This window comes from Gasterosteus aculeatus, chromosome 21 (assembly GCF_964276395.1).
Source record: "Gasterosteus aculeatus chromosome 21, fGasAcu3.hap1.1, whole genome shotgun sequence".
NCBI classification, from domain to species: domain Eukaryota; kingdom Metazoa; phylum Chordata; class Actinopteri; order Perciformes; family Gasterosteidae; genus Gasterosteus; species Gasterosteus aculeatus.
In genome coordinates, this window is record NC_135708.1 from 281,341 (window position 1) to 304,250 (window position 22,910).

At 41.5% G+C, this 22,910-nt stretch overlaps 2 protein-coding genes across 7 annotated transcripts in view; both read right to left on the reverse strand.

Annotated features, from left to right (window-relative positions):
- Window positions 1-4,160: 4,160 nt before the first annotated feature.
- On the reverse strand, window positions 4,161-9,398 carry LOC120811358 (CBY1-interacting BAR domain-containing protein 2). The gene is made up of 8 exons (XM_040166649.2): window positions 9,319-9,398; window positions 8,960-9,194; window positions 8,316-8,384; window positions 7,635-7,736; window positions 5,441-5,446; window positions 5,248-5,352; window positions 5,042-5,155; window positions 4,161-4,464 (listed from the first exon to the last, which is right to left on the reverse strand). Exons 1-8 carry the CDS (start codon window positions 9,336-9,338, stop codon window positions 4,306-4,308), a joined length of 810 nt encoding a protein of 269 aa, XP_040022583.2. The 5' UTR covers window positions 9,339-9,398; the 3' UTR covers window positions 4,161-4,305.
- A 3,601-nt stretch (window positions 9,399-12,999) lies between these two features.
- Window positions 13,000-22,910, reverse strand: part of palmdb (palmdelphin b) — a 42,428-nt gene continuing 32,517 nt past the window's right edge. For all 6 annotated transcript variants that reach the window (XR_013454310.1, XM_040166621.2, XM_040166624.2 and 3 more), the window contains 3 exons: window positions 17,408-20,048; window positions 17,207-17,298; window positions 13,000-16,295 (listed from right to left, as the gene is read on the reverse strand). Coding sequence is in view for 5 of the 6 variants with exons in the window: in XM_040166621.2 (XP_040022555.2) it covers window positions 16,212-16,295; window positions 17,207-17,298; window positions 17,408-20,048 (2,817 nt within the window). In the remaining variant the exon portion in view is untranslated. The remainder of the gene's footprint in view (window positions 16,296-17,206; window positions 17,299-17,407; window positions 20,049-22,910) is intronic.

The following is a 22,910-nucleotide window of genomic DNA, read 5'->3' on the forward strand; positions in this document are numbered from 1 at the left end:
TGTGACCATCAGTTGTGTTGATTAATATCTCATTTCGTGCTCACGTGTTGTTCTCAGCCAATATTAAGTTACCGTTTGGGAACATATTGATGGGGACCTGCCCTTAGCCTGGCAGTAGGTTTAACTTTCAGGCTCAACCAGTTTCTTATGATTGGCAAGTGACGTCTAAAGTTTAAGCTCAAAAACGTAACATTTTCTGTGACGATTTTCAAAAGAAAGATTTTTTCTTTATTTTATGTAAAGTACTTCAATTGGTGGACCGTTGAAACATGACACATGACACAAGTGTGCTTTTATTGACGGTGTAGATCATACAGACATTCTTCAACATCAACAGCTCCTTTTGTACGACCAACACCAATTCATTTTTTTAAGATAACTTCTTTCCACAAAATCTGCGCATGGTAAACGGATGGTGGAAACATTGTGTTTGCTGTTGATGATTTGAGGTCTGTGAGGAGATGCAAACTCGAGTTTACAGCAATGAAGGTGGGGTCCCAGGGTGGTACAGGGTATGTACTAGTATTCAATTTCAATAATGTTTGAAGAGTTGAGGAAGAACTTATACAATTACCATTGATGTATAGGTATAGGGCAGTGGGTTCCATCAAAAACCTCCCTGCATATAAAAACATGACTGATTGTCATCGTGTGCTTTCCGGCTCTTAGTCTTGGGCTGACAGCATTATAATGTTTGACATTTGAGAAATTGAAATTGTATACTAGCTGCAAGTTAAAGAACGCTGGGTAAATATACACTGACCTGAATGAATGAAGAAATCTAAAAACATAAAAATGTAATGTGAAAAAAGATACTGAAATTCCTCTTATTTTTCTTTGTTCTGGAAGTTGTTAATGTCTGCATTAGATATGCAAATATACTACCTCTCACCAATTCTATCTAAAACTATTTCTACTCAAAACAAAAACAATCGAAGCTGGTGTGTATTTCTCCAAAAAACATTTGTATGCAGTGTATTAATCTGTAAATGCTGAACGCCTCCTTCATCTGTGTCTCAATCTCCCAGGCTTTATTTTTTAATAGATCCTCCAGCCCCTCGTATGTATCCAAGGATATGTTCAGAGGACAGCCTAAAAGGGGAACAGGCAATATTACATTGACGAGAATGGGTGATCAATGAACAACTTTGCATTTAAATGAATCACAATGAAATAATGACATACCCTATATCCAAGTCCTCCATCTTATCACGTATCGGAAGTGGTCACTCATCTCTTTGATGGGAATCCCATCTTCTTCTTGAAGTCGACCACAGCATTTATACAGCACAGCACAATAGATATGAAATATCTATGCATTTAACAGAATCCCATGTTCAAATGGGGAAGTCTTGGATCAGCATCGCTGTATCAACAGCTCATCTATGGTGTGTGTGCCTCTCTGTGACATGTCTACATGAGTGTGTGGTTGTGTTAAAAAAACAATTAAATAACAGGATCTAAAATACACACTTTCTAAAGTGATATTTCTATTCGATACTTATAAGATTTAGAAAATTTTTTGATTATTAAGATTGACAGCCCTGGTGAATTATTACGATTGACAGCCCTGGAAAAACACATTCAAAAGGAAAAGCCCTACAGTTAGTTAGGTACATGCTGGCATGTGATCATATTGGGGAAGCATGTAAAGCTGCTTTAATAGACTCCATCGTTTCTACTCATTTTAAAATGCACAGAAAAGGGCACGTAAATAATTAATGGTTCTCAAACCACACTTTTTAAAGTTGGTTGCAGATGTGAGTGTCCAGCGTTTCAGCCTCCTCTTCCACAGTCCACAGATACAATTGTTTCCAGGTACCTTGGGTTGTGATAAGGTACACCAAAGACACAATTGTCTCAACATTTCTCGGGCTTGGTTTGAGTGAGGAGATGCCTCGCGTTCTGAATGCTAACTAAACGCTAACAAGAGCTCATTGCATTAAATCCATTATTTCTGGGAAAAACAACAAAGGTAAGACACATTTACAATTTTTTAACTTCCATGGCTTGATGGGTTTTGTACTGGAAGTTCGGCATGGTTTGTCCGAGGGAAATTATTCTTATATTACCGTAAATCCGTGTTCTGCTCGCGTTGTTTATGGTCTCCAATCGTAATGTAGCATAAATCATCATAAAAATATGGAACTTTTGGTTAGTCAAGTCCAAAATTTCTAGACAAATCTGCATGGAATATGTTCCTACTCTTACCCCACACACTTAAGTTGTGTTTGGAGTATAATTAAGTAGTTTGTTGCCTATTGTAGCCAGGGTGTCACGGTGTGGTTCACTTCCTGTTGTATTGTGTAGTTTTCTGCCACTCGTGTCCCCGGGTAACTTCACTTCCTGCCTTGTCCTGTCGTCCCCTGTGATCGTCTAATAGTTTCCACCTGTGTCCAATCACCTGCACCTCCCTTGTGTATTTAAGCCGTGTGTCTCTTGTGTCACCTGTCGCATCATTGTCTATCGTTGTGGATGTTCGTAGTTCCTGTCTGTCGTTTTTTCCCCTGGTTCGTGTGCGTTTTTGCCTGTTGGCCTTTTGCTTTTGCCTTTTTGACAATTAAAGTCTTTTATTTTCTAAAGAAGTCGGCCTTTGAGTCCTGCCTCCCCCACGCATCCTTGACACAGGGCTCTAATGCTTCCAAAAAATCCAAGCATTCATACCTGTGTTTATGATGAGAGCTTGGTCTGACCCGGCTCGGGCTCATATGTTGCCCATATGGGGAACCATTGAGCACATAGTGATCTAATTCTTATTGGATGTGTGTGTCACTCTGCAGCTTGCTTTAACTCATGCGTCCAATGACACCATCCCACGTAGTCTTTAAAGCGCAGGGAGGCCTTATGAGACTGTGGGGAGAAACCCTTTTTTAATAACCATGCAACCTCATGCATTTTGGACCAGTGAGAGGTACTTGCAGTGGATTTCGCAGTCACCAAGTCCAGTGAACACTGCTACAGGGCTGAGATGTTACTCTATGTACAGTGATCCTCAAAACATATTGTATCTGACTTTTTGAAAGTCAGTGCTGGGTGAGGTACAGTTGGCCATCAACACTTTTACACACAGAAGTATATCAAGATGCCACTTCATTGAAATTCCAAAGCACTGATTGTCAAATGACCAAACCCATGTGCCAATTGGTTGGACACAGCCTTCAGGTGCGCAAACACAAGATTGCTTAATTGTGGACACACCGATCAGGTTTAAACACTATAAAATGCAGCAGGCGAGTTGACCTGTTCAACCACAATGGAAGGAAGGAGAAGAGGGAACCATGTAACACTACGGGGTGACTCAACGAGAGCCACCCCAACCATGCTAGATGCCAACTCACAGCTATAATCCTTAGTATTTACAATAACATGTAACAACGTTCCCTGTTTACATTCCGCAGGCGGGAAATGTGCATTAGGCACAGCGGACACTCGTCGACCAGATACAGTGTGCGCAGCGGACCAACACGGACTCCTTAGTTATTGTCCTTGGGGACCTCAGCCATGAACTTCCTAAATACAGACAGTTTATTAAATGCCCACCAGAGAGGAGAACACGCTGGATCACTGTTACACCACAGTAAGCAGGGCTCATCACGCCGTCCATCATGATGCACTGGGACACTCTGACCACGTCATGGTCCATCTGATTCCTGCATACAGGCAGAAACTAAAGCCCTGCAAACCCGTGGAGATGGCATTTAAGAAGTGGACCAGTGAGGCGCTGGAGGATCTTCGGCCGTGCTGGAACTGCACAGACTGGGATGTGTTCAGGACTGCTACAGTCTGGATGAGTTCACAGAGGCTGTTACAACAACGACAAACCTGGTTTACAGCGGAACTCAGAAAGCTGCGCCTGCAGAAGGATCAGGCATTTAGGAGTGGGGACAAAGACTTGAACACAGAGTCAAAATCGAGGTTTAGCAAGGCAGTGAGAGATGCTAAATGTCTGTACAGTAAGTGACTCCGCTAATGTTTGGCCTAAAACCCCCCACTCAGGAACACCCTCCACCTGGCAGACGAACTGAATGAGTTCTAATGCAGATTTGCAGTTATGGAATTTGCGCATTACAGTAAAAAAGTATTTGTCTCCTATGAAAAAAAAGCTGTTAATGGAAGTTGACAGATTAAAGCAAATAACTGAGACAAACAAATATGTCATTGTCAGATTTATATGATTAATATCATAGTAAAATAATTGTAAAGACTCCACCTAGGGGATACCAATGATGGAAACAAATGTGTATTGGAACTGAGTTCTGCTGTTAGGAGCTCATATGATTCAGCATTGGAAAACCAGGCCGGCTTCTACTTCTGCCATCTGCGTAACTCGGCATGTCGAGCCGCAGAGGACGGCCTGCTGATGTGACGACCTGCTTCTGTCACTGATTCAGAAAACTCTTCTTCTTCTTTTTCCTCCTCCTCCTCCTCCTCCATGCCTCTCTGGCATTGTAGGGTACTGCGAGACTGCAAAATAAACACGGTGAGAACTGTTGGGCTCACTGAGTGATGGCCTTCAGGACATAACTGAAGTTTTTGTCGTACCTTTAGTCAGGTCCTAAACTTGACACCGGCTTATGTATGTGTATAATATCATATTTAATTTCTTCAATCTGGCACTCGTCCTGACCCCCTCAGCATCTGTGTCTCAAATGTTTCTACACAATGTTTGTTTATCTTCTGGATCTTTCTCAGCCCGTCTTTCTGTTTGAGAGGGAAGTTGCAAAGCACTTTCCTAAGCGCTTACTTTAAGAAGAGAAAACCACTTTGCAACTCAACATCCTGCTTGAGCTTCATCATAGGTGAAGAATCATAATCTACTCCTCTTCATGTGCATCACTCATATGTTTCAATATAGCAGACATAAATATTGAAGGTTATTTAAAGTTGCATTCCGGTTATTTTTGGCTGATGGATGGATGAATAGATAATTGCTAACAATACTTGACTGCTGTTTGGTGCTGAGCAGGTCGAGTACGGTGAGTTTATCTTAATACATCAGCTATCACATATTGTTGTTTCATGTTATCAGACGTGGTGCTACCTCCAGATCCCTTTGAGTGTTAATTGCCTCCAGGCTGTGGTGCGTATGTGTATAGATCTCCAGCGCTTTAGCATGGAAGACCATCTCCAATGTAATGAAGTCTGTGAAGATCCTCTGCCAAAAAAACAAAGCAATGGTTGTTGTCAGTGGGACATCAATGCTTTACCTGCTCAAGGATGTTTGTGAATAGTAAGTGTGAGACTGACTTTGATATCCTCCAGTTTCTGTCTCTGGAAGTCTTTGATGGTCTCCTCAAGCTGCCTGATACTGCGCTGGGCATTGGTGGACGCCTTCTGAGCATTTACTTCTGCCTGTCGATTAACACACGATACCGTCACAACATTTTTCCTCCCATCAGTCGGACCTGCTTCGAGGATCAGTGATGTGATGATACATTACCTGAGACTGAAAGGTCTTGTCAAGGAACTTTTTACTTAATACATCAACATATTTATTAAGACTTGAATGGTATCTTAAAATCAAAAACTCATTTTGTCTTCATATATTGAAAGCCAGATGAAATACCTGGATACCTGCAGCACATTCAGGTATGAATATATCAACATGGGATGATTGATGATGTCAACTGGCCTTAAACGGAGTAATGCTGAGGAGCTAAACTCAATCTACCCACCAACATGTATGCTATCTGAAATTCTGTCTTGCGGCTTCTCTTAAAGATTTGGTTCACAGAGTTTTTTTTTCTGGGCTGAATCTGAACTTCCACTCTAAATAATATGGCTCGAAAACGCCAAAAGCATAGTTCACACCCAATTCAATCTAGAGCGGATTAAAGAAGAGTACAAAGCTGTCGTCAAAGCCAAAGGGCTGCTTTGAAGAATTTAAAATACATATTGTGGTTTGTGTTTTTTTTTGTTTACTACATAATTGTAAGTATTGTTCTTTCAAGCTTCATACTTCATTCTATTTCTTCTGTTTTTCGGCACTTAACTAGTTATCAATCTATTCAGCTTGTTTAAAAGAGGGGTGCTATCCATTTCTACCTCTTATACTTTTTCAAGTATTCAGCAATATTCATATGTTTCTTACATTGATTCTCCATAGAGACGTTTCTCAAGTCCTCTTAAACTTCAACTCTCAGTTCCTTTGTCTTCCTTCTTCTTCCATCTTTAAAATCTGGACAAAACCTAAAATATTTTTAAAATGATTCAGCTTTTAACCTTTTTCAAAATCACTGATTATATTTCATAAACAGTTTCTGAGATGTACATGCGTGTGTAAGGCGCAGTGTAGTTAGCACTGAAATCGTAGCGTGGAAAGCAGCTTCACAATCTGGTTCAAAAAATATTTCTATTTTGCCCTCATCATCACAATATCTACTCTTCATGCAGCATTTTGCGATGAAATAGTTGGACATTTTGTGCTACTTGTAGACGCATCACTATGAAATCCAACAGACAAGTCAGTCAATGTAAATCTGGTGGCAAATTTCTGAAATTTCTCAGAGAAAGCAGAGGGTACAAGATTTTGAAACTGCCGGTAGACTGCGATTCTGCTGCACAGACATGGATGTTAGTGAAGTCTAGTTTGTAAGTCTCTAATTCTCTCCTTCCCTCCCTCGGACACCCAGGTGGCGGCACGGATCTCTGCCTGTCCGACTGACATCTCTCCGTGGATGTCCGTCCACCATCTGAAAATCAACCCCGACAAGACCGAACTGAACTAAGATTCTCCGATCCAGGACTTGACGGTCAACTTTGGCACCTCCGTGTTAACGCCCACTTTGACTGCAGCTCATCCAGAATGCAGCAGCTCGACTGGTCTTTAACCTTTCTAAATTCTCCCACACTATGAGTTAGGAGTTATGATATTTTGTCATTCATTTGTTGGGTCTTTATGAGTTGTGTTTGGAGTATGTAAATATGGCGTATACCTCCTTGTAGCACCTTTTCTGCCATTTAATTAGATGTGCAACATCAAATAAAACTTTGTGATCTGTGCATGGTTAAAGACAGTTCTTTTGCTAAGTCTTCTCCCAGTGGGGGTCTGTGGGGCTCAAGTTAGGTACACAATGGGAGGCTGAGTCAACACAGGTGGACACAATCGGTAAGGCCTCTGGTCAAATCAAGACACCTGGAACAAGAGGGAGCCCCGCTGCATGCCTATTCCTATAAATAACCACAGCAGCTGATAAAGAATTATATCTTTAGTTCATGCAGGAGGCGGAGTCATACGAACACAGCAGTTACCAGCTAATAGCCAGCCAATTAAACCTTTACTTCCAATCGACCACACAACAATCAGAGCCGACTCTCACTGCAAGGATTTTCACTCCGGTATGACTCCCTTCTCATTGATCCTTTCTACACAAATGTTACCGACCATAGTCCTGCCAAAGCTTTGCCTCCTTCCCGTAGCCTCCAGCCCACTTTGGTTCACAGTTAATTGTGCATAGCAAATGGTTCAATTGGTATTTAATGTTTACCAGTTTCGTTGCCCAATTTGGGGAGAACGAGTGCCAAGTATAACTGTACTTCCACTCATTGCAAACAGATACAAATGATACAACATTAGTGTTCCTAACTAAAGTATACGTAGACAAAAACATCATAATTAAACATTGGTAGGATACAACGCTCTGTCGATCCGCAGGGTTCCTTAGTTGAATTCTTTCCAATTTCTGCAACTCCTTCAGCTCTTTTTTCACATCAACGCTGTACTTCTTTAGATCTGCCTGAATGGTAGACACATTGTCAGCTCATGCAACACACAAAGCAAAAGCATAAGTCTTGTGTGTAACTTAAACAGACAGCACTGGTTGTTTGAACAAATGTTTAAATTGGCCCTTTCCCTGACACCCTAAAACGTTGGACCTTTTTCTCCTCCCCCCACACTGCTGCACTGTACTTAACTACCGAGGTGAATGTAGAGCGACATTTTAATGCTGCATAAGCTCTTGGGCAGAGGTGGATGTTTGGGTCACGACCAGGATTCTTTACCCCATAGGCCCAATTTTCATGATGGGCAATTGATTTTAACAATAAGTGGTTTACATATTAGGGACAAAATTATTCTCATATAATTTTTGAACGGAGAGAGTAACAACTTAACATTGACTCCTACCCAGCGGGTTGCATTATGGGATGTCTACTGCACTAAGAGGTTATCGCTGCTCATGTGCTGTGTTTTGAAGCACAGGTCAAATATTGTTTTACATCTTTAACATGCTTTACAGAATCAAGTGTTAAACGGGGAGTCATCGTCGTAATCAGCTGATATTATCAATGTTGGCGACATCTGTAACCTAACTTACCCTTCTGTTCTTAACAATGTCTCCGTAGGCTTTTAGGGGTGCAACAACTCTCGTCTCCAGTCTTTGCACCTGCAATAATAAAGCAATCACCTTGACAACATTCATATGTATAATAGTTTGATGCAGAAAACAGAGGACATTGAAATGGTAAATGGACTGTACTTGTGTAGAACCGTTTTCATCTAACTACTGACAACCACGTTTTCATTATTCAGGAATTTATTGCCAAAGTATGTTGACCTACAAGGAATTTGACATGGCAGGTGGTGCATAACATTAGACAACAAGACAAATCAACACAGTGTAGGAAAACATCGATTTACCATTAAATATAGAAGAATATAAACTTAAAATCCAGTGCACAGGCAGACAGATACTCTACACAAGTGTACTGTGAGTGTGATGTGCAGCGGAGTGACAGGTAGGAAAATGGGATGACAGAGTCACACTTTCACATCCATATATAAGGAGCTGCCATTCTCAGTGACTCCTGCTCATTAGAAAACCACAATTTATCCCATTCAAACGCTGTTGTCTGTTGGGATTAAATGTCTTGCCCGGCGGTTATTAGAGCCAGTGATCAATCTGCCGATCCTCTGATTGAAGGACAACTAAGATCTCTACTCACCCACAGTGGGCCTTACCTGAGCCTGCCTGTAGTCCTGAACCATTGCCAGGTCTTCAGCTATGTTTTTTAGGCCGATCTGGACCTCCGCGTCCTCTCTGCTGGAGAAGTCGAAGAGCTGAGCCACCAGCAGATCTGCCTTGTCTCTGAGCTTGGCTGTTTTCCTGGTGTAGGAGGCCATCAGGGAGCAGATCTCACCCAGGTGCTGCTCAGCATACTTCACTGTCTGCTCCATGCTCTTCACCTGGACATCTCTGCTCGGACAAATCCAAAAATATATTCTTGTTGTATAACATTTGGAATAAAAAAGCTTGGTTACATTTGAGGAGGAGCTGTTTAAACTGCGTTGATGTATAACAAGAAAGCAGTGACTCCTACCCGGACAAGAGGTTGTTCATGTTTGCCCTGTCGTCCTCCCAACAGCTCCTCTGTTGTTTGTATCCGTTGATCCTCACCTGCACCAGAATACTGTTGCCATGGACACCCCAACAACAGAGGTTGTGCGATAGCTGTGATGGGATTATGGGGTTATGCTCTCGGCCACATGATGGCAGCAGACTTCTATTCTGTTAATCTATTGGAAGAGTTTCTAGTTCAACATGTTCCACCCGGTGGAATTCTGCCTCCAGGATGATCAAAGGTTTTGTGTTTGAAATGCAATTAATGAAACAGTGTCTTTGTAAAGTTACTCATTACTTGTAAGTGGTGAACTGACCCTTTGAACCAACTTGTAGCTGAATCGTGTTTGTTTGCTGCTGGAGCGTCACTGTGGTGTGAGTCAGTGCCATTGCCGTGTTTGTCACATCCTGTTATCAGGACTGAGTGTGCAGTGTTGAATCACTCTAACATTTGCTCATCCTGACTCACCAAAGAGACTTCGCTTCTACTAAAAGCTCTAGAACTACTCTTTGTTATCGGCTAGAGAATGACAAATGATATTCATTATATATCTGCATTAAAGGTTTACGCCTTATCCATTTCAGAGACAAATACATTTTTGAGAAGGAGTCCACAATCAGGTCTTTATCTTCCACTTCAAAAGCTTGTGTTTGGAACAAGACGGTCTGGCCACATAGGAGTTTGAGGGCAGTTGGATGGATATAAGCAACCTCCTCCCCATGTGCCCAAACAATAATATTTTACTGAGTAGTTTCATTGGTTAAAGCTATTGGTTTCCTGTGAAGCCAGAAGTTTATTTTGAAAAGAATGTATGTAAAAAGGGGGATATTGACATGTGTTCTTGGCTTCAGCAGGAAAACTGATGAAGAACGATGACTTTTCATGAGATATCCTTTCATCAGGAAATTCTGTTAGCACCATCTGCAAACCGTTGTCTAGTTGAGTCTTATGCTGTAGATATCTATAGAGCAGTAGATGGTCTCAATTTTGTCTTGAGCACCTTGAGTCCACAGTGTCCCTTTTTATTCATGAGCACCGCAATAAGTCCATCGAAAACAAAAACTACGTAATGTTTCCATTAAATGTATCCGACTTGTCTGATATATTTCACCTTGCATTTATTCTGGTGCAGGATACAAGCAAAGACATTGTACTCAATCGTGCTGCTCAGGTCACACAATGCGGTGAAGTTCCCATAATACTTGGTAAAGTTAGAAGAGATGATGATGAGGACACTGAGAAAGATGCCATAATGAAAGGGTTATTTAAAATTTTAAAAAGCACAATGAACAAGCTCCAGTCTGGGTCAGCTCCCCATCAAACAGACACCTCAATAAAACCAGGATCCACTATCCTGTCCCTGTTCCTGCCTGATGATAAAATCATCCTCAACGTCTGTTTATCACAAAACACGACATGTCCGTTCAAAACGTCACAAAGTCTCATTTCACATTTGTCTCAAAGGGGTTGTCATCTAGTCCTGTAAAAGCAAGGTTAAGGTTTTTATGTCCATCTGTGAATCTGCAGGAGAATCATCTTCAGAAGGATGTTCTTCAGAACAGAACTGCCAGATACCAGCTGATAAGAAGACAAACTAGAAAAGATGCTGTATGTATGATAATAAGAATTATAGAAATTCTACCAGTCGAATTTAGAAGATGATCCTTTGAACAGGTGAGTATTAACCTGATGAGCTGGCTTACCTGGCTACACAATTCAATACAAGTAGTGAACAATGAAGCAAATCTGTGGGTGAAGTCAGCTGTAGTGAAAACAAACCATGGAACAACGTAAAAACACAGTGAACTCGACTCAGGAATAAAATCAATGTCCAGCAATTCAAAAGAAACCCATGTTGTCAGTCCCAATAAGCAAGGGGTGTGTGCTTCAGCGGGGACTTTCTGCTTGACCCGTTGTAGTCCATCACAGTCCAAGGTGGCGCTGCAGAAGGCTCCTTCTCGCTCTGCTTCTGGTCCCTTTTAGGTGTTGCTACGCTCTTTGGCCACCACATTTGGTGGATTAATCAATTTAGTCTCCTTTGTTTCCCGCTGGCTCCTCTCTGCTGTGCTGCCTGTGAGTTTTTCCTCCTGCCCCAGACTGCAGGTCTAATTCAGGCCCTTCTGTTTCCCCACCTTTTCCTGAGAAGCAACAGAGGATGTGCGACAGTATCTGTGTCTCCAGCTCGTCCGCCGGCATCCGCCTGTGAAAAGTCACTTTTAGGACTTAACGTCTCACTGAGGCTGTGAGGGTTTCATAGAGATGTGATTAAATATAATTTATTTTAGTGTGATTATAAACTAACTGGAAAATGTTCTTCTCTCAGTCTGAACTATGGTCTGGATATCTGCATATCTATCTAAATAGAATAAAATATTACCTTCTCCATCTGCCTTTTTATATGTTTTTGGGACTTTAAGGCTTTTACTGTCAAGTGCATCAGGTTGCTAGGCAACGGGAGCAGCGGAGAAAAAATTCAATTTTCGCAGCATCCCACAGCCCCCCTGTGTTCACGCGTACACTCAGACCTCCAGCCCACCCTTGAATATGTGCGTTTCTTTTTTCCCCTGGACGTCTCTCCTCTTTTTGTCTTTCCCCAAACGGTGAGCGCAGCTGCTGCCTGCAATTAGGGAACCAAATGTTCTGTTTCAATGAGCAGAACCCCAGATGATAATGGCGTGTGTGAACGTGGGTGCGTGTGATTAGTGTGTGAATGTGGGAGTGTGTGAATGCTAAACAGCTCAGCTTTTATTCCAATGACACATCTAACATGAACTCTGGCATCGTGAGGACAGCAGTGTTTATTTCTACATTGTTCATATGCGCTGTTTACTGTTTAAACAATTCACTGATTCTTTTTTCTTGACTTATTCATCATTTTTTGATTGTTTGATTTTTTGTGTTGTTTCATTCAGATATCTATAGTCAAGATGATTGTGTTAATACGGCGTTCATGAAAGCTACTGGAAGTGTTGAATCATCACAAAAGAGTACAATATCATCTTGTAATTGTTGTGGAAAGAATTCATGTTTCTGTGTATCATGGATGCTTTCTGTTCACTGTTCACATCACTACGATGGCTCGTTTCAAAATCTCTCCCTCCATCCGCTTTACTTCAAACCTGAACAAACCAATTGTAAAGCTGCAGGGTAATTAAATTAGGTTACTTTTAAATCTAAAGCTTATTGTATTTATTATTGGTATTTTATACAAACTGACCTGTTGAGATATTATTCAATTCAACTTTCTTCATGTGATTCAAAAGTTGTTGACTACGTACAGATACAAGGCTGTTTCAGACAATCAGACAATATACCTTTGTATCACATTTAATATAAATGAAATACTCCAGTTATATAATATTGCGTATCTGAAACCTGCCACTGTGCAACACTGGTCCAAGTGAACTATACGGCAATTGGCTTTGGATTCGTGGTCCCAGTGGATCTAATCTGATGTACAATGTTTTTCAATAGCATCACAAGCTGTGAGGACATGAGAAACCTACAGTGAGCCCGTGTATAGATAAGCCACTTCCACTCAGATCATTCAGTAACTGTCTGGTCGTACCCCCCTCGGGATAAAATGTCATCTTTGCACACAGTAAACTCTCCACAGGCCCAGCATGCTCAGTGGCCAAACAAATCAAGGTGGACAACTTCTTACTTTTACATCTTTTATTGTTGCACTGATCTCTTCAATTAAACAGGGAATACGAAGTGAAAAGTCCTGCATATTAAGTAGTACGGAGCCTGTGAAGCCTCCAAAAAGCATGGCAGCAATTTGTCACCAAATGTTAAAACAGCAGCAAGCAGCCGGAGGATTTGTTAGAATTAACAGTGAAGCATACAGACATGAAATATAAAACAATGCTGTTCAAGGTCAGTTGAATCTAAGGTCAAGAAATAGTTTTTACTGGAAACAACACAGCTTTTTAAATAATGATATCACACCAATGTTTCTGTTTGAGAAAATCCCATTTGGAAACATCTCGTGTCGTGAAATACACAATACAAGAAGATCCGCAAGGAAAGTGGTTCAAATCTCCCTACAATTGCCATGTTACATCAAGATAAAAGAAATATGCCGAATGTTGGAAAATAGAGTGAGACTTTCATCGAGCATTAACGATAGGTTCATGTAGAGTATGTTCACTGCAGCTACTATTTCTATCTTTTAAAATCTAATTGTTTTATTGTATAAAGAATAAAATGCTGTGAAAACCCAAATTCATCATTAGAAATGTCCAACGCTCACACATACCTGTACTTGTCCATGCACGTAACAGAATAATGTGGTGCTAGCGGGGCTGAACTCCAATGTTAAGGCGTCCTCATGTATCACTCATGACATAACACAACAAATAAATGTAATATTTATATTTATTCTGAGGATTAAACCTAGACTTTGCATTTGGTGAGTTATGTTACATGAATAAAAAATGTTATATTTTGTATATTGTGCAGATTTACTAGCTTACCTTGAAATGTTACTTTGCAGCAAAAAAAAGCATAATACAAAAATACAATAAATATACACTGAGCAGTGCAGCACTTTTGCTTCATCGAGACACACAATAACATCCAATAACGTCTTCATATCTGATTTACATTTATAATGTCAAGAAAGCTTTAGCAAAGAGTGGACTCAGCAATACATCTGTTTCTGTGCTGTAAGCGATTTCTCAAACGCTTCAAGTGTATCCCAACACAACACTCGTGATCGGTATGTTGTGCCACTTACTGGTCACATTTCATCCTGTCCAATCTCTCCCTAGGGAGAGGACGCTGTAAAGGACGGGATTCAAGACCTCCAAATGCATTCTACCGTACAGCTGAAGCTAATAAGAGAATTGTCTTTTCTTCTCTGGAAATCCGCAGTTAGCAGCAGATCTGCAGTGTTCCCCTCAGTACACGATGCCCCATCACATTGGGGTTTCCTTCCCCTAAGGCAGCACTAATCATTATTTATATCCAATGACTATGAATAGTACGAAAGGCTTCACAGATCTTTACCACCAACTCAGCATTAAATGAGTGTCTGTACAAAATACTTTTACTTTGCTGCCTTTACTGATCAGTTTCTGCATTCTCATCAAAACTGAAGAAAAACTGATGGAACAGCATTGATTTATTAACTGTACATTAGATGCCCTGCAGTAAATATCCAACCGAAATATTTAGATACCAGGAACTATGTAGTTAATAGAGACCAAACTAGTTGAAAGAATATTCAACAATGATACCGTTGCTGTTGGATTTCTTAATAGGAAACAGTCAACACGTCCAGGTGATTATTTAGCTTGTTTCTGTTTCCCCCAAAGCACAATACAAATCGCTTGAAGCAGCTTTAACCTTGAGGCTCATCCTAACCTGCCCAAATCCCAACAAAGCATCAAAGCATAGTGATGAATTAACACTTATCCACAACCATAGAGCTCATTTAAAAGACATGTAACGCGATACTGCAATACAAGCGATATTAGCAACTAACATCCCACAGTTGGCTAATTGGTTTAGAAACCAACGGGCTACAAGGCTTTGCAAAACACATTTAATTTAAACTCAATGCAGAATGCAGGGAAACGGCTGAAAGTCATCATGTAAGACACGCACCGAGCCGTGTGCCTGCGTAGCACTGACGGAGCTGAAAAGAATGACGACAACAGGGTGTGTACTGGTAGTTACACTAGCTGTTAGCAGTTGGCCAAATACCCTGTACAAAACAATGAAAAGGAGCCAACTAACAACCAGTGCTGCGACCATACATAACAACTGGCCAGTAAAGCCTCTCAAGCGCTTTACAAAAGTGAAATACAATCAGCGATGTATGCAGAAAATTGGCAGAAGTTCTCCAATTTGAATGAACTTTAAATAACCTAGCTAAGAGGCAGCTGAGCTGCAGCTACGGTGTTTTGGTTAGTAACCAAAAGCGATAAAGTGAGCCGCACTGTAGCCAGAGAGGTTTTTGCAGTAGTGTCTGTCCTAGTAACCGTTGACACAGAGTAGCAGAATGAGGGTCAGAGTTACATCGAACTGTGTCACCTTTAGGGATCACTCAAGACTCACTGGTCAGTCAATGAAATAGCATATAAAATGCTGAAGAAGTCCTTGAGCGTGCAGCCATAAGTCGCACCCACTATATTATGTCGTGTGGAGCAGGATACTTGATTAGCTGTGGACACTGATGACTGACTGATGATGATGAACCTACACTTGGCCTTCTGATTTGTCTGACTCACAGTCCCATGTTAGTTTCAGCTGAATTTGACCAATAACTGCTTTACTGTACATATGGCATGTGAGTACTAACCTCATAAAATAAGGATGATTTTACCAAATTCTTTTTTCATCCACAGGCAGTTTTGTTAGATTGTGCATTGGACCTCTTAAAAAGCTTTTCAATAGGCAAGTGAAGATCCACAAGGAGAGATGCATTTTCAATATGGGTGTATGTCACATAATCTGATATTCTGGGGTTGCCTCTCATTTATACTTTCTCCACTTTTCAAAATATTAATACCGTCTATTCATAATTTGTTTGAAATGAAAACTATGTGTTGGCACTGACCTTGTCAATAGTTGAATAAAACGTAACTCTATAAGCTGTTGCCCGGTAAGAAGTAATGAGGAGACACGTCAGAATCGTTTGAAATTTGAAAATAATTCACAGCCTCTGGCAAAAATCTGGTATTATTTTGCCCATAGTACGGTATAAAATTGTTTCTCTATGCACTAATATTGTCATTTTTAGATTTGCCCAAAGCATCACAAAAGCAAGATGAAAGAACCCACTTGCAACACTGCATTTAACTTGGATGATTCTAACATTGACATCGAAGCGATGACCTTTAGGGATGCTGTCATGGTCCTCTTCAGTCGCTTTTTGTGAACTCGCCTGCCTCCCAGCGCAGAGCCATGGAACTCTTGTGTCTTCCTCCCGTGTAGACCTCTGGAAACTGAGAAATAGCAGATTCTTTACCTGCACTTCCTCCACCCCCTCTTTCAAGTCATTGGACTGAAGGTGGAGTCCGTAAATCAGTTTCAATGTAATGGTAAAGGCATGGAAACTAGTTTGAGTTATCTTTATAAAAGACAGAATTGACGCCAATTGTATAAACTCATTGACAAATTGATACAACCCAACCCAGTCGCCATAAAACATGTTGGCGTTGTACATGCTGAACATGTATGTTTCATGAACCAAAAAAACAATTCAACAATATCTGCCTTCGGGATATTCAGGATAAGGGATCAAAACTCCTTGGAGGAGGTTTGAAAAAAAGATCATTGTTTGTGTTATAACAATAATGCAACAACACTATAACTGACACAACTAAACTACTGTAAAAAAAACAACGCCCCTTCTTACTTAACAAGCATTGCATGAAACAATTTTGCGTAAAACAACCATGGGTAAAACCACTTTGTACAACAAAGTCACGTGAAAAGTTAAATTTGATATTTACTTTTGGTTCAACAGGACATGAACACGATGAAGTTAGCTTTTCATTTGACCCATTCACTATTACTCTCACCTGCCCCGTCCAGACTTCCAGGTTGCTACACTCATTATTATAGCACCTACCACGTACATTTTAACAAGGTGACTCCACGGGTCATGTACTAAGTCACTCGCTTTACTACTTTATTTCATGTACTACCTCACTTTCTGAACTATACCACTTTTTATATGCTGTCTCTGGCTGTACTAATTCAATTCTTCTACTACATCACTTGCTCTGACCAAATGCAAATTGCGGTTTGCTGATTTTTCATTAGTTCTAATGCGAAACATAAAGCAAATAACATCATTTCCATTTGAAAATTTCGTCTGTAAAATCAAAGTACATTTTTAACCAGAGCTTACTCTGTGATCACAGGATAAAGCGGAGCGATCCATCCTGTAGTTGGTTTTCAGTGGCGATGATGGAGAGGACTTGCACTTCACTGGAACATCAACTACCAACAGAGAACAAAGAGGATCATTAGGTTCATTGTAAATGCCCCAAATTCTTTTTGAAAAAGTATGTACCAAATGATATCTGGGACCAGTATTTGGATGTCATACCTGAATCGTCAAATGCCAATGTGTCCATGTGATTTGACAACATCCTTTCATTATTGAACCGGTCTTTGCCATACAGATTTGCCCTATCTTTTCTAAGCTCGTCCTCCCTCTGCTTCACAATCTTAATCTCTTCATCCACCAGTGACATCGTGCTTCTTGAACGCAGCTTGAAAAAGGGGTTCTTCAGGAAAATCTTTTCCTGGGGCTGCTCACAGGCTTTGTTGAGGGAGAACTCTGAGGCGCTGCGGATAATCAGATTGGATGTCTCTAGGATGATGAGGTTGGGGCTGCTGTCCTCTGAGCACCAATCGCCGCACTTAGCTACCTTGTTATCTTCCCCATGTCTCGGGCTGGAGGTGAAATCATTTCTGGGATTGAGAATGATAATGTTGTTTGCTGATACTTCATGGTTCAGTGGTTCCTTAGTGGGTGATGAGGTGATGATGAATGACGGTGTCAGTGGAGTGCTTATTGATCTGGGCATACTTTGTGAGGGAGCACAATCAGTTGATTTTCCCATCCTGGAGAGGCCCCTCTCCCTTCTGAAGTGTTCCTCCCTCTCCATTGATATGCGAATCTCCCTTTCAACTGGTGTTTCTGGATCATCGAAAGTTGACCTGTAACTGGAATCATCCAGGCCGGAATCCTCTGAGCAAGGGCTGAATTGGGTGTGAGGATAATCGCCAACCAGATTCAAATTCTCCAGGTCGTGTGCTTTCTTTTGAGTTCTTTCAATGTTACGCACTGGTGTGTACATGAAACTGTGGCTGCTATGGAAGCTGAGCTGCTTGGCTGTAGGTAAGACAATTTTGTTCATGGTTTGCTCCTCCATTTCGCGCCACTGTTTACGGGCTAGCTGGAAGTCCACATGTTCTGTGCTCACATTCTCACTCTTGGTCTCTTGTATCACACAGAAGTCTTTAGGTAGCTTCTTCATCGAATCTTCATTGATGTGCTTTTGGGGGGTTGTGTGGTTATGGTTTGCATCCCTGCCATTTTCACCCTCATCTTCAGAGATTTTGGACAAACCTTGAAGGCCTAAAGGATTATATTTGACCTCTTGAGGAGGGGGAGGGAACGCAATGATATCCACAGGTTGTTCGAGAACTTCTTCCACTTGGGGAACATCAAAACTGACATCTTCAAACTTCTTATTGCCTTGTTCCTCACAGTCTGTGTCCTCAATTTTCTGTACAAACAGCTCCTGGGCACTCAACTGAAGACTGTCCAAATATGAGTCGTCATCTTCTTTATTTATTGACGAAGAGAATATTGTTCTCCATTTTTCATCCGTCTCATCGGTCTCGCTGTCTACTGAAATCTCAACTCCCAGACATTCGTCCATTTCCTCAGGCATAAAATCATGGCAGGATTCATTGTAAACATCTGATATTGCCTCTTCTTTAATGTCATATTCTAATATTGACTCCTTTGAATTGGATGGTTCAAGGACAATGGTATGGTCCTCCGGGGTTTCCTCTGTGAATATTGTAAAATTTTGATCTTCGACAACAAGCATATTATCCGTAGGCGCTGGGTCAGGGCAAAACTCTCTCTCAAGGTATTGCTCCGCCTCAGGGTACTGTGGTTGTTCAAGGTCTTGTTCTGACATAGGGTAGTGCCCCAGTTTAAGATCTTCTCGCTCAGGGTCTTTCGCTGGTCCAGGTTCTTGCTCCAGTTCAGGGTCTTGTTCTAAATCGGGGTATTGCTCTGGCTCAGGGTATTGCTCCGGTTCAGGTTCTTGCTCTGGCTCAGGGTATTTCCCCGGTTCAGGGTCTTGTTCTGGCTCAGGGTATTGCTTCAGTTCAGGGTCTTGTTCTGGCTCAGGGTATTGCTCCAGTTCAGGGTCTTGTTCTGGCTCAGGGTCTTGTTCTGGCTCAGGGTATTGCTCCAGTTCAGGGAATTGCTCCAGTTCAGGGTCTTGTTCTAGATCAGGATATTGCTCCGGTTCCGGGTCTTGTTCTGGCTCGGGGTATTGTTCAGGTCCAGGTTCTTGCTCTGGCTCAGGATATTGCTCTGGTCCAGGTTGCTCTAATTCAGAGTCTTGCTGGGGTTCCGGTTCTTGCTCTGGCTTAAGGTATTTCTCTGGTTCAGGTCCGTGCTCTGGTTCAGGATAATACTTTGGCTTAGGGCATTGTTCTTGCTCAGGATCTTGTTCTGACTTCTCCTGCCTTTTCTGATGATCCTCATTCTCACAAACACTGTCTGCACTAGAGAGTGTGTCTGACACCGATGAGGTGATTGACTCATTCCTGTTTAGCTCTTCATGCACTGATTCTAATATCAAAGCTTCATTTTGCTCTGGGCATGGCATTTCAGTGCAAACACTGGTCTCCGAACAGTCCGGCTGGCCAATCTCAATTGTGCCGCTTGGCAGTTCAGTTAATATTTTAACAAGCATTTCTGTTTTCCCTGGGAAATTGGATGAGTCGGTCTCTGAACAAACTTGCTCATCATCTGTGCTGAAATTGTTCCCCTGCGCAGGTGAATCAGCCACAGTGACCTCCACTTCCCAGTCCATTGGCAGCTCTGATTGTTCAGTGGTTTCCATGGTGACGGAGACAGAACTGTGATTCTCAGTTGCGCTGCAACCTTTGTTCAAATCTTTTCCATCTGCCTCGTCATCCATCAAGGTAGCTTTCTGAGAAGAGACAATAAGTAAAATAGGCATATATAGTTTTTAGTTTGTACTTTTTCTAAATGAATATCTAAGTTGGTAATCAAAACCCACATTTTCACAGTAGGGTTACTTCACCCTGGCATATATATTAAACAACAAATAATTTTTAGAAATTTGCTTGTGTAACATCCTCCTATCAATTAAGTTGATGAAATTCTTCCAATGAGTGACAAGCCAGCACCATTATTTAGACATCTTTTCAATATTTAACATACTTTTAACACGGCACAAAGGACTCAATCCACCATGATTAAACCAAATGTACATCTATTGTCAAAGAAATACAGTAGAAACACTGTTGCAATGCGCACAATTAAGACCCTGAATTGTCAGACTGAAGATTTTATCGTTGAGATAATAATTTATGTCAATTCAGAACTCATCATACTGATCATGACCCATATAGAATCCACCCAGAACATAGAGGAAAAACGCTGGATTGTCTCATTAACACTTCAAGATATTATTGTGAACGTAATCACACCTAAGGGACTTTGACCAATACTAGTATACAAGTCCTTAAGTTATCCATGGATAACAATCGAATGTTCTGTGCCTGTGGCAGTTGGAAAAACACTTTCTTTCATGTATCTGCAGAGGGATGGGGGGTGGTGATGAGGAAGGTGGAGTTGTGTGCCTGTGTGTTGGAAAAGAAGCGGGCATATCTGTGCTTGTTGCTGGCCAAATGTTTCCGTAAGCAGGTTGCCTGCAGAAAAAGAAGAACATCAACAGCAGCTGAATTAGATGGCATTATATTTGTTCTTATGTAAGACTGCAGGCCTGAGTCAGCCTCCCACACACTGCTGGAGTGTCCCTGCAACATGATTGGCTGAGCACCCCTTGTATTCACAATTGTACACACATTCACAGCTATTTTATTGTTGTTTGTGTCACTGTGAGGACCATCACTTTCTACATCTATACAACATTATAGGTTATAGAGGTGTTGTAATTTTGTTTATATCCTGTTTTCTGGGAATTATTTAATTCCTCCCATCTGTCTACATATTCACCCTAATAGTCAGGGCTAATTCAAACATCCTTAGTTGTTGCTTACAAATAGTAGCTACTACATGATGCGTGCACTTCTCGTTCGTCCTGAGCAATTTGTATTGCAGTGCATTCAGTATTTCGGCGGCTCGTCCTGTGGGGTATAAATGCTGCCTCATGGACAAGTGGAAAGAACTCAGCATGGATATCATAACCCATAATCACAGCCCTTAATGTTCCAAACAAGGAAGAAAGTTTCACTCACAAACCTTTTAGACTAAAAAACAGTCGTATTAGTGGATCTGAAACAATCATATTTTTCAACAATGTCATCAGAAATAAATCTGGGCTGATAAATAAACATAATAAAACAATCCCACACACACAGACCGCTGCACTTCCAGTGTCCTGCTCAAGAGACTAATGAAAATATTTTTCCACTGCCCAGTCACAATTCTATGTGGGCAAAGAAAAATGTATTCTACCGACGGCACCATGGTAACCATCAGCATGCCTGTCGCCGCCTCCACCTCCTCAGCAGATTGCTAAATGTCGTGGGAAGCAGAGCCGTCTACGGCTCACGCTGCAAACGTGATGGATAAAAACGTCCTTCTCTAAAAGATGTCCCTTCACTGTATTGGAACATACTGTCCATGTGCTTAAAACTGGATGAATACATTTTCCCCAAAAAGTTGTTTTTGTTCATTACAAATCTGTTTTCATTAGAATGAGATAGTTTGTTCATTGTTTGACATAAAGCCTCTTTCATGCCGAAAACATGGCTCCCATCAACTCTGAAGTTAAGTCAAAAAGTGGTAGCAAAACTTGAGCCTCCAGGCTAGAATTTTATTTTTAAATGGTGCCGTGCTACTGCCAAACTGTTGCAGAAGCTTCTCTGTGTCAATGTATTTTTTCCTGACTTCTGTTTTGTTTTTAGTTATATATTCATTTATTTTGGACAATGCACACTAATCAACCGGTGTACCGTAAGTGAGCAAGAGTTAGCCAGAGAGGCTCATTTCCATCTGCTGTCCCAGATGTTCTTAAGGTAGCCTAAAATAAAAAAACTCGAAAGGAAAGATCAATAAAATTCCTACAAACGGACACAACATACACACAGCCTGATGGAAGCTGGCATGCCGCCACTAGCTGGGCCCGTTTAGTTAAGTGATGGTGAGAATTAGGGCTGCACAGTCTACTGGTTCAAACGATATACCGGTAAAAGACTTCCGTACGGTATGAATTTCTCACGTACCGTTCATACCGGTGTTACATCATCACAACTGACGATGCTGTTCAGCAGGGGGCAGAATTTATTTTAGCACGTCATGGCGCCCAGCGGTCTGAGCTACTTGTCCTATGTGTGTTGGGATAGCGAACAGCCGTTTGCAGCCACAACAAGCTAACGCGCTAACAAGCTAACTTGCCGGGCCAGTTGCGAGCAAGTTGCGAGCAAGTTGACCAGCAAGCGGCGGACAGCTATCGGGAAGCCACAGTGCTTTTCGGGGTCAATGAATTGATGTGTTTACTTGAAAAAGCAATACTATCTCATACCGGGACACCGTCAGAATCTTTCTTAATACCGTGATATGGATCTTTGGCCACACCATGCAGTTTTTTCAAACTGCCTAGTCACTTTCCTGCCACTCTCAGTGTCCATGCAGCTCCCCATGGAGGACAGAGGGGGGCAGCACAGGTGATGGGAGGTGTGCTCATTGGTCCTCTCCAGGGAGCCCCCTGGGGTCCTCCCTCCAACTGTGAAGCCAGTTATCTGCTTCATCCCGGTCCACGCCTCCCTCACATTGCTCTTTTGGGAGGTTGCCCTCCTGCTTC

Bases quoted from the DNA above. Each gene is read 5' to 3' on its own strand.
- LOC120811358 (XM_040166649.2), bottom strand. From the start codon at position 9,338: ATGAACAACCTCTTGTCCGG. The intron at 7,737-8,315 runs GTAAGTTAGGTT...TCTACCATTCAG, and splicing joins ACATTGTTAAGAACAGAAGG to GCAGATCTAAAGAAGTACAG. The intron at 5,156-5,247 runs GTCAGTCTCACA...TTTTTTTGGCAG, and splicing joins AGAAACTGGAGGATATCAAA to AGGATCTTCACAGACTTCAT.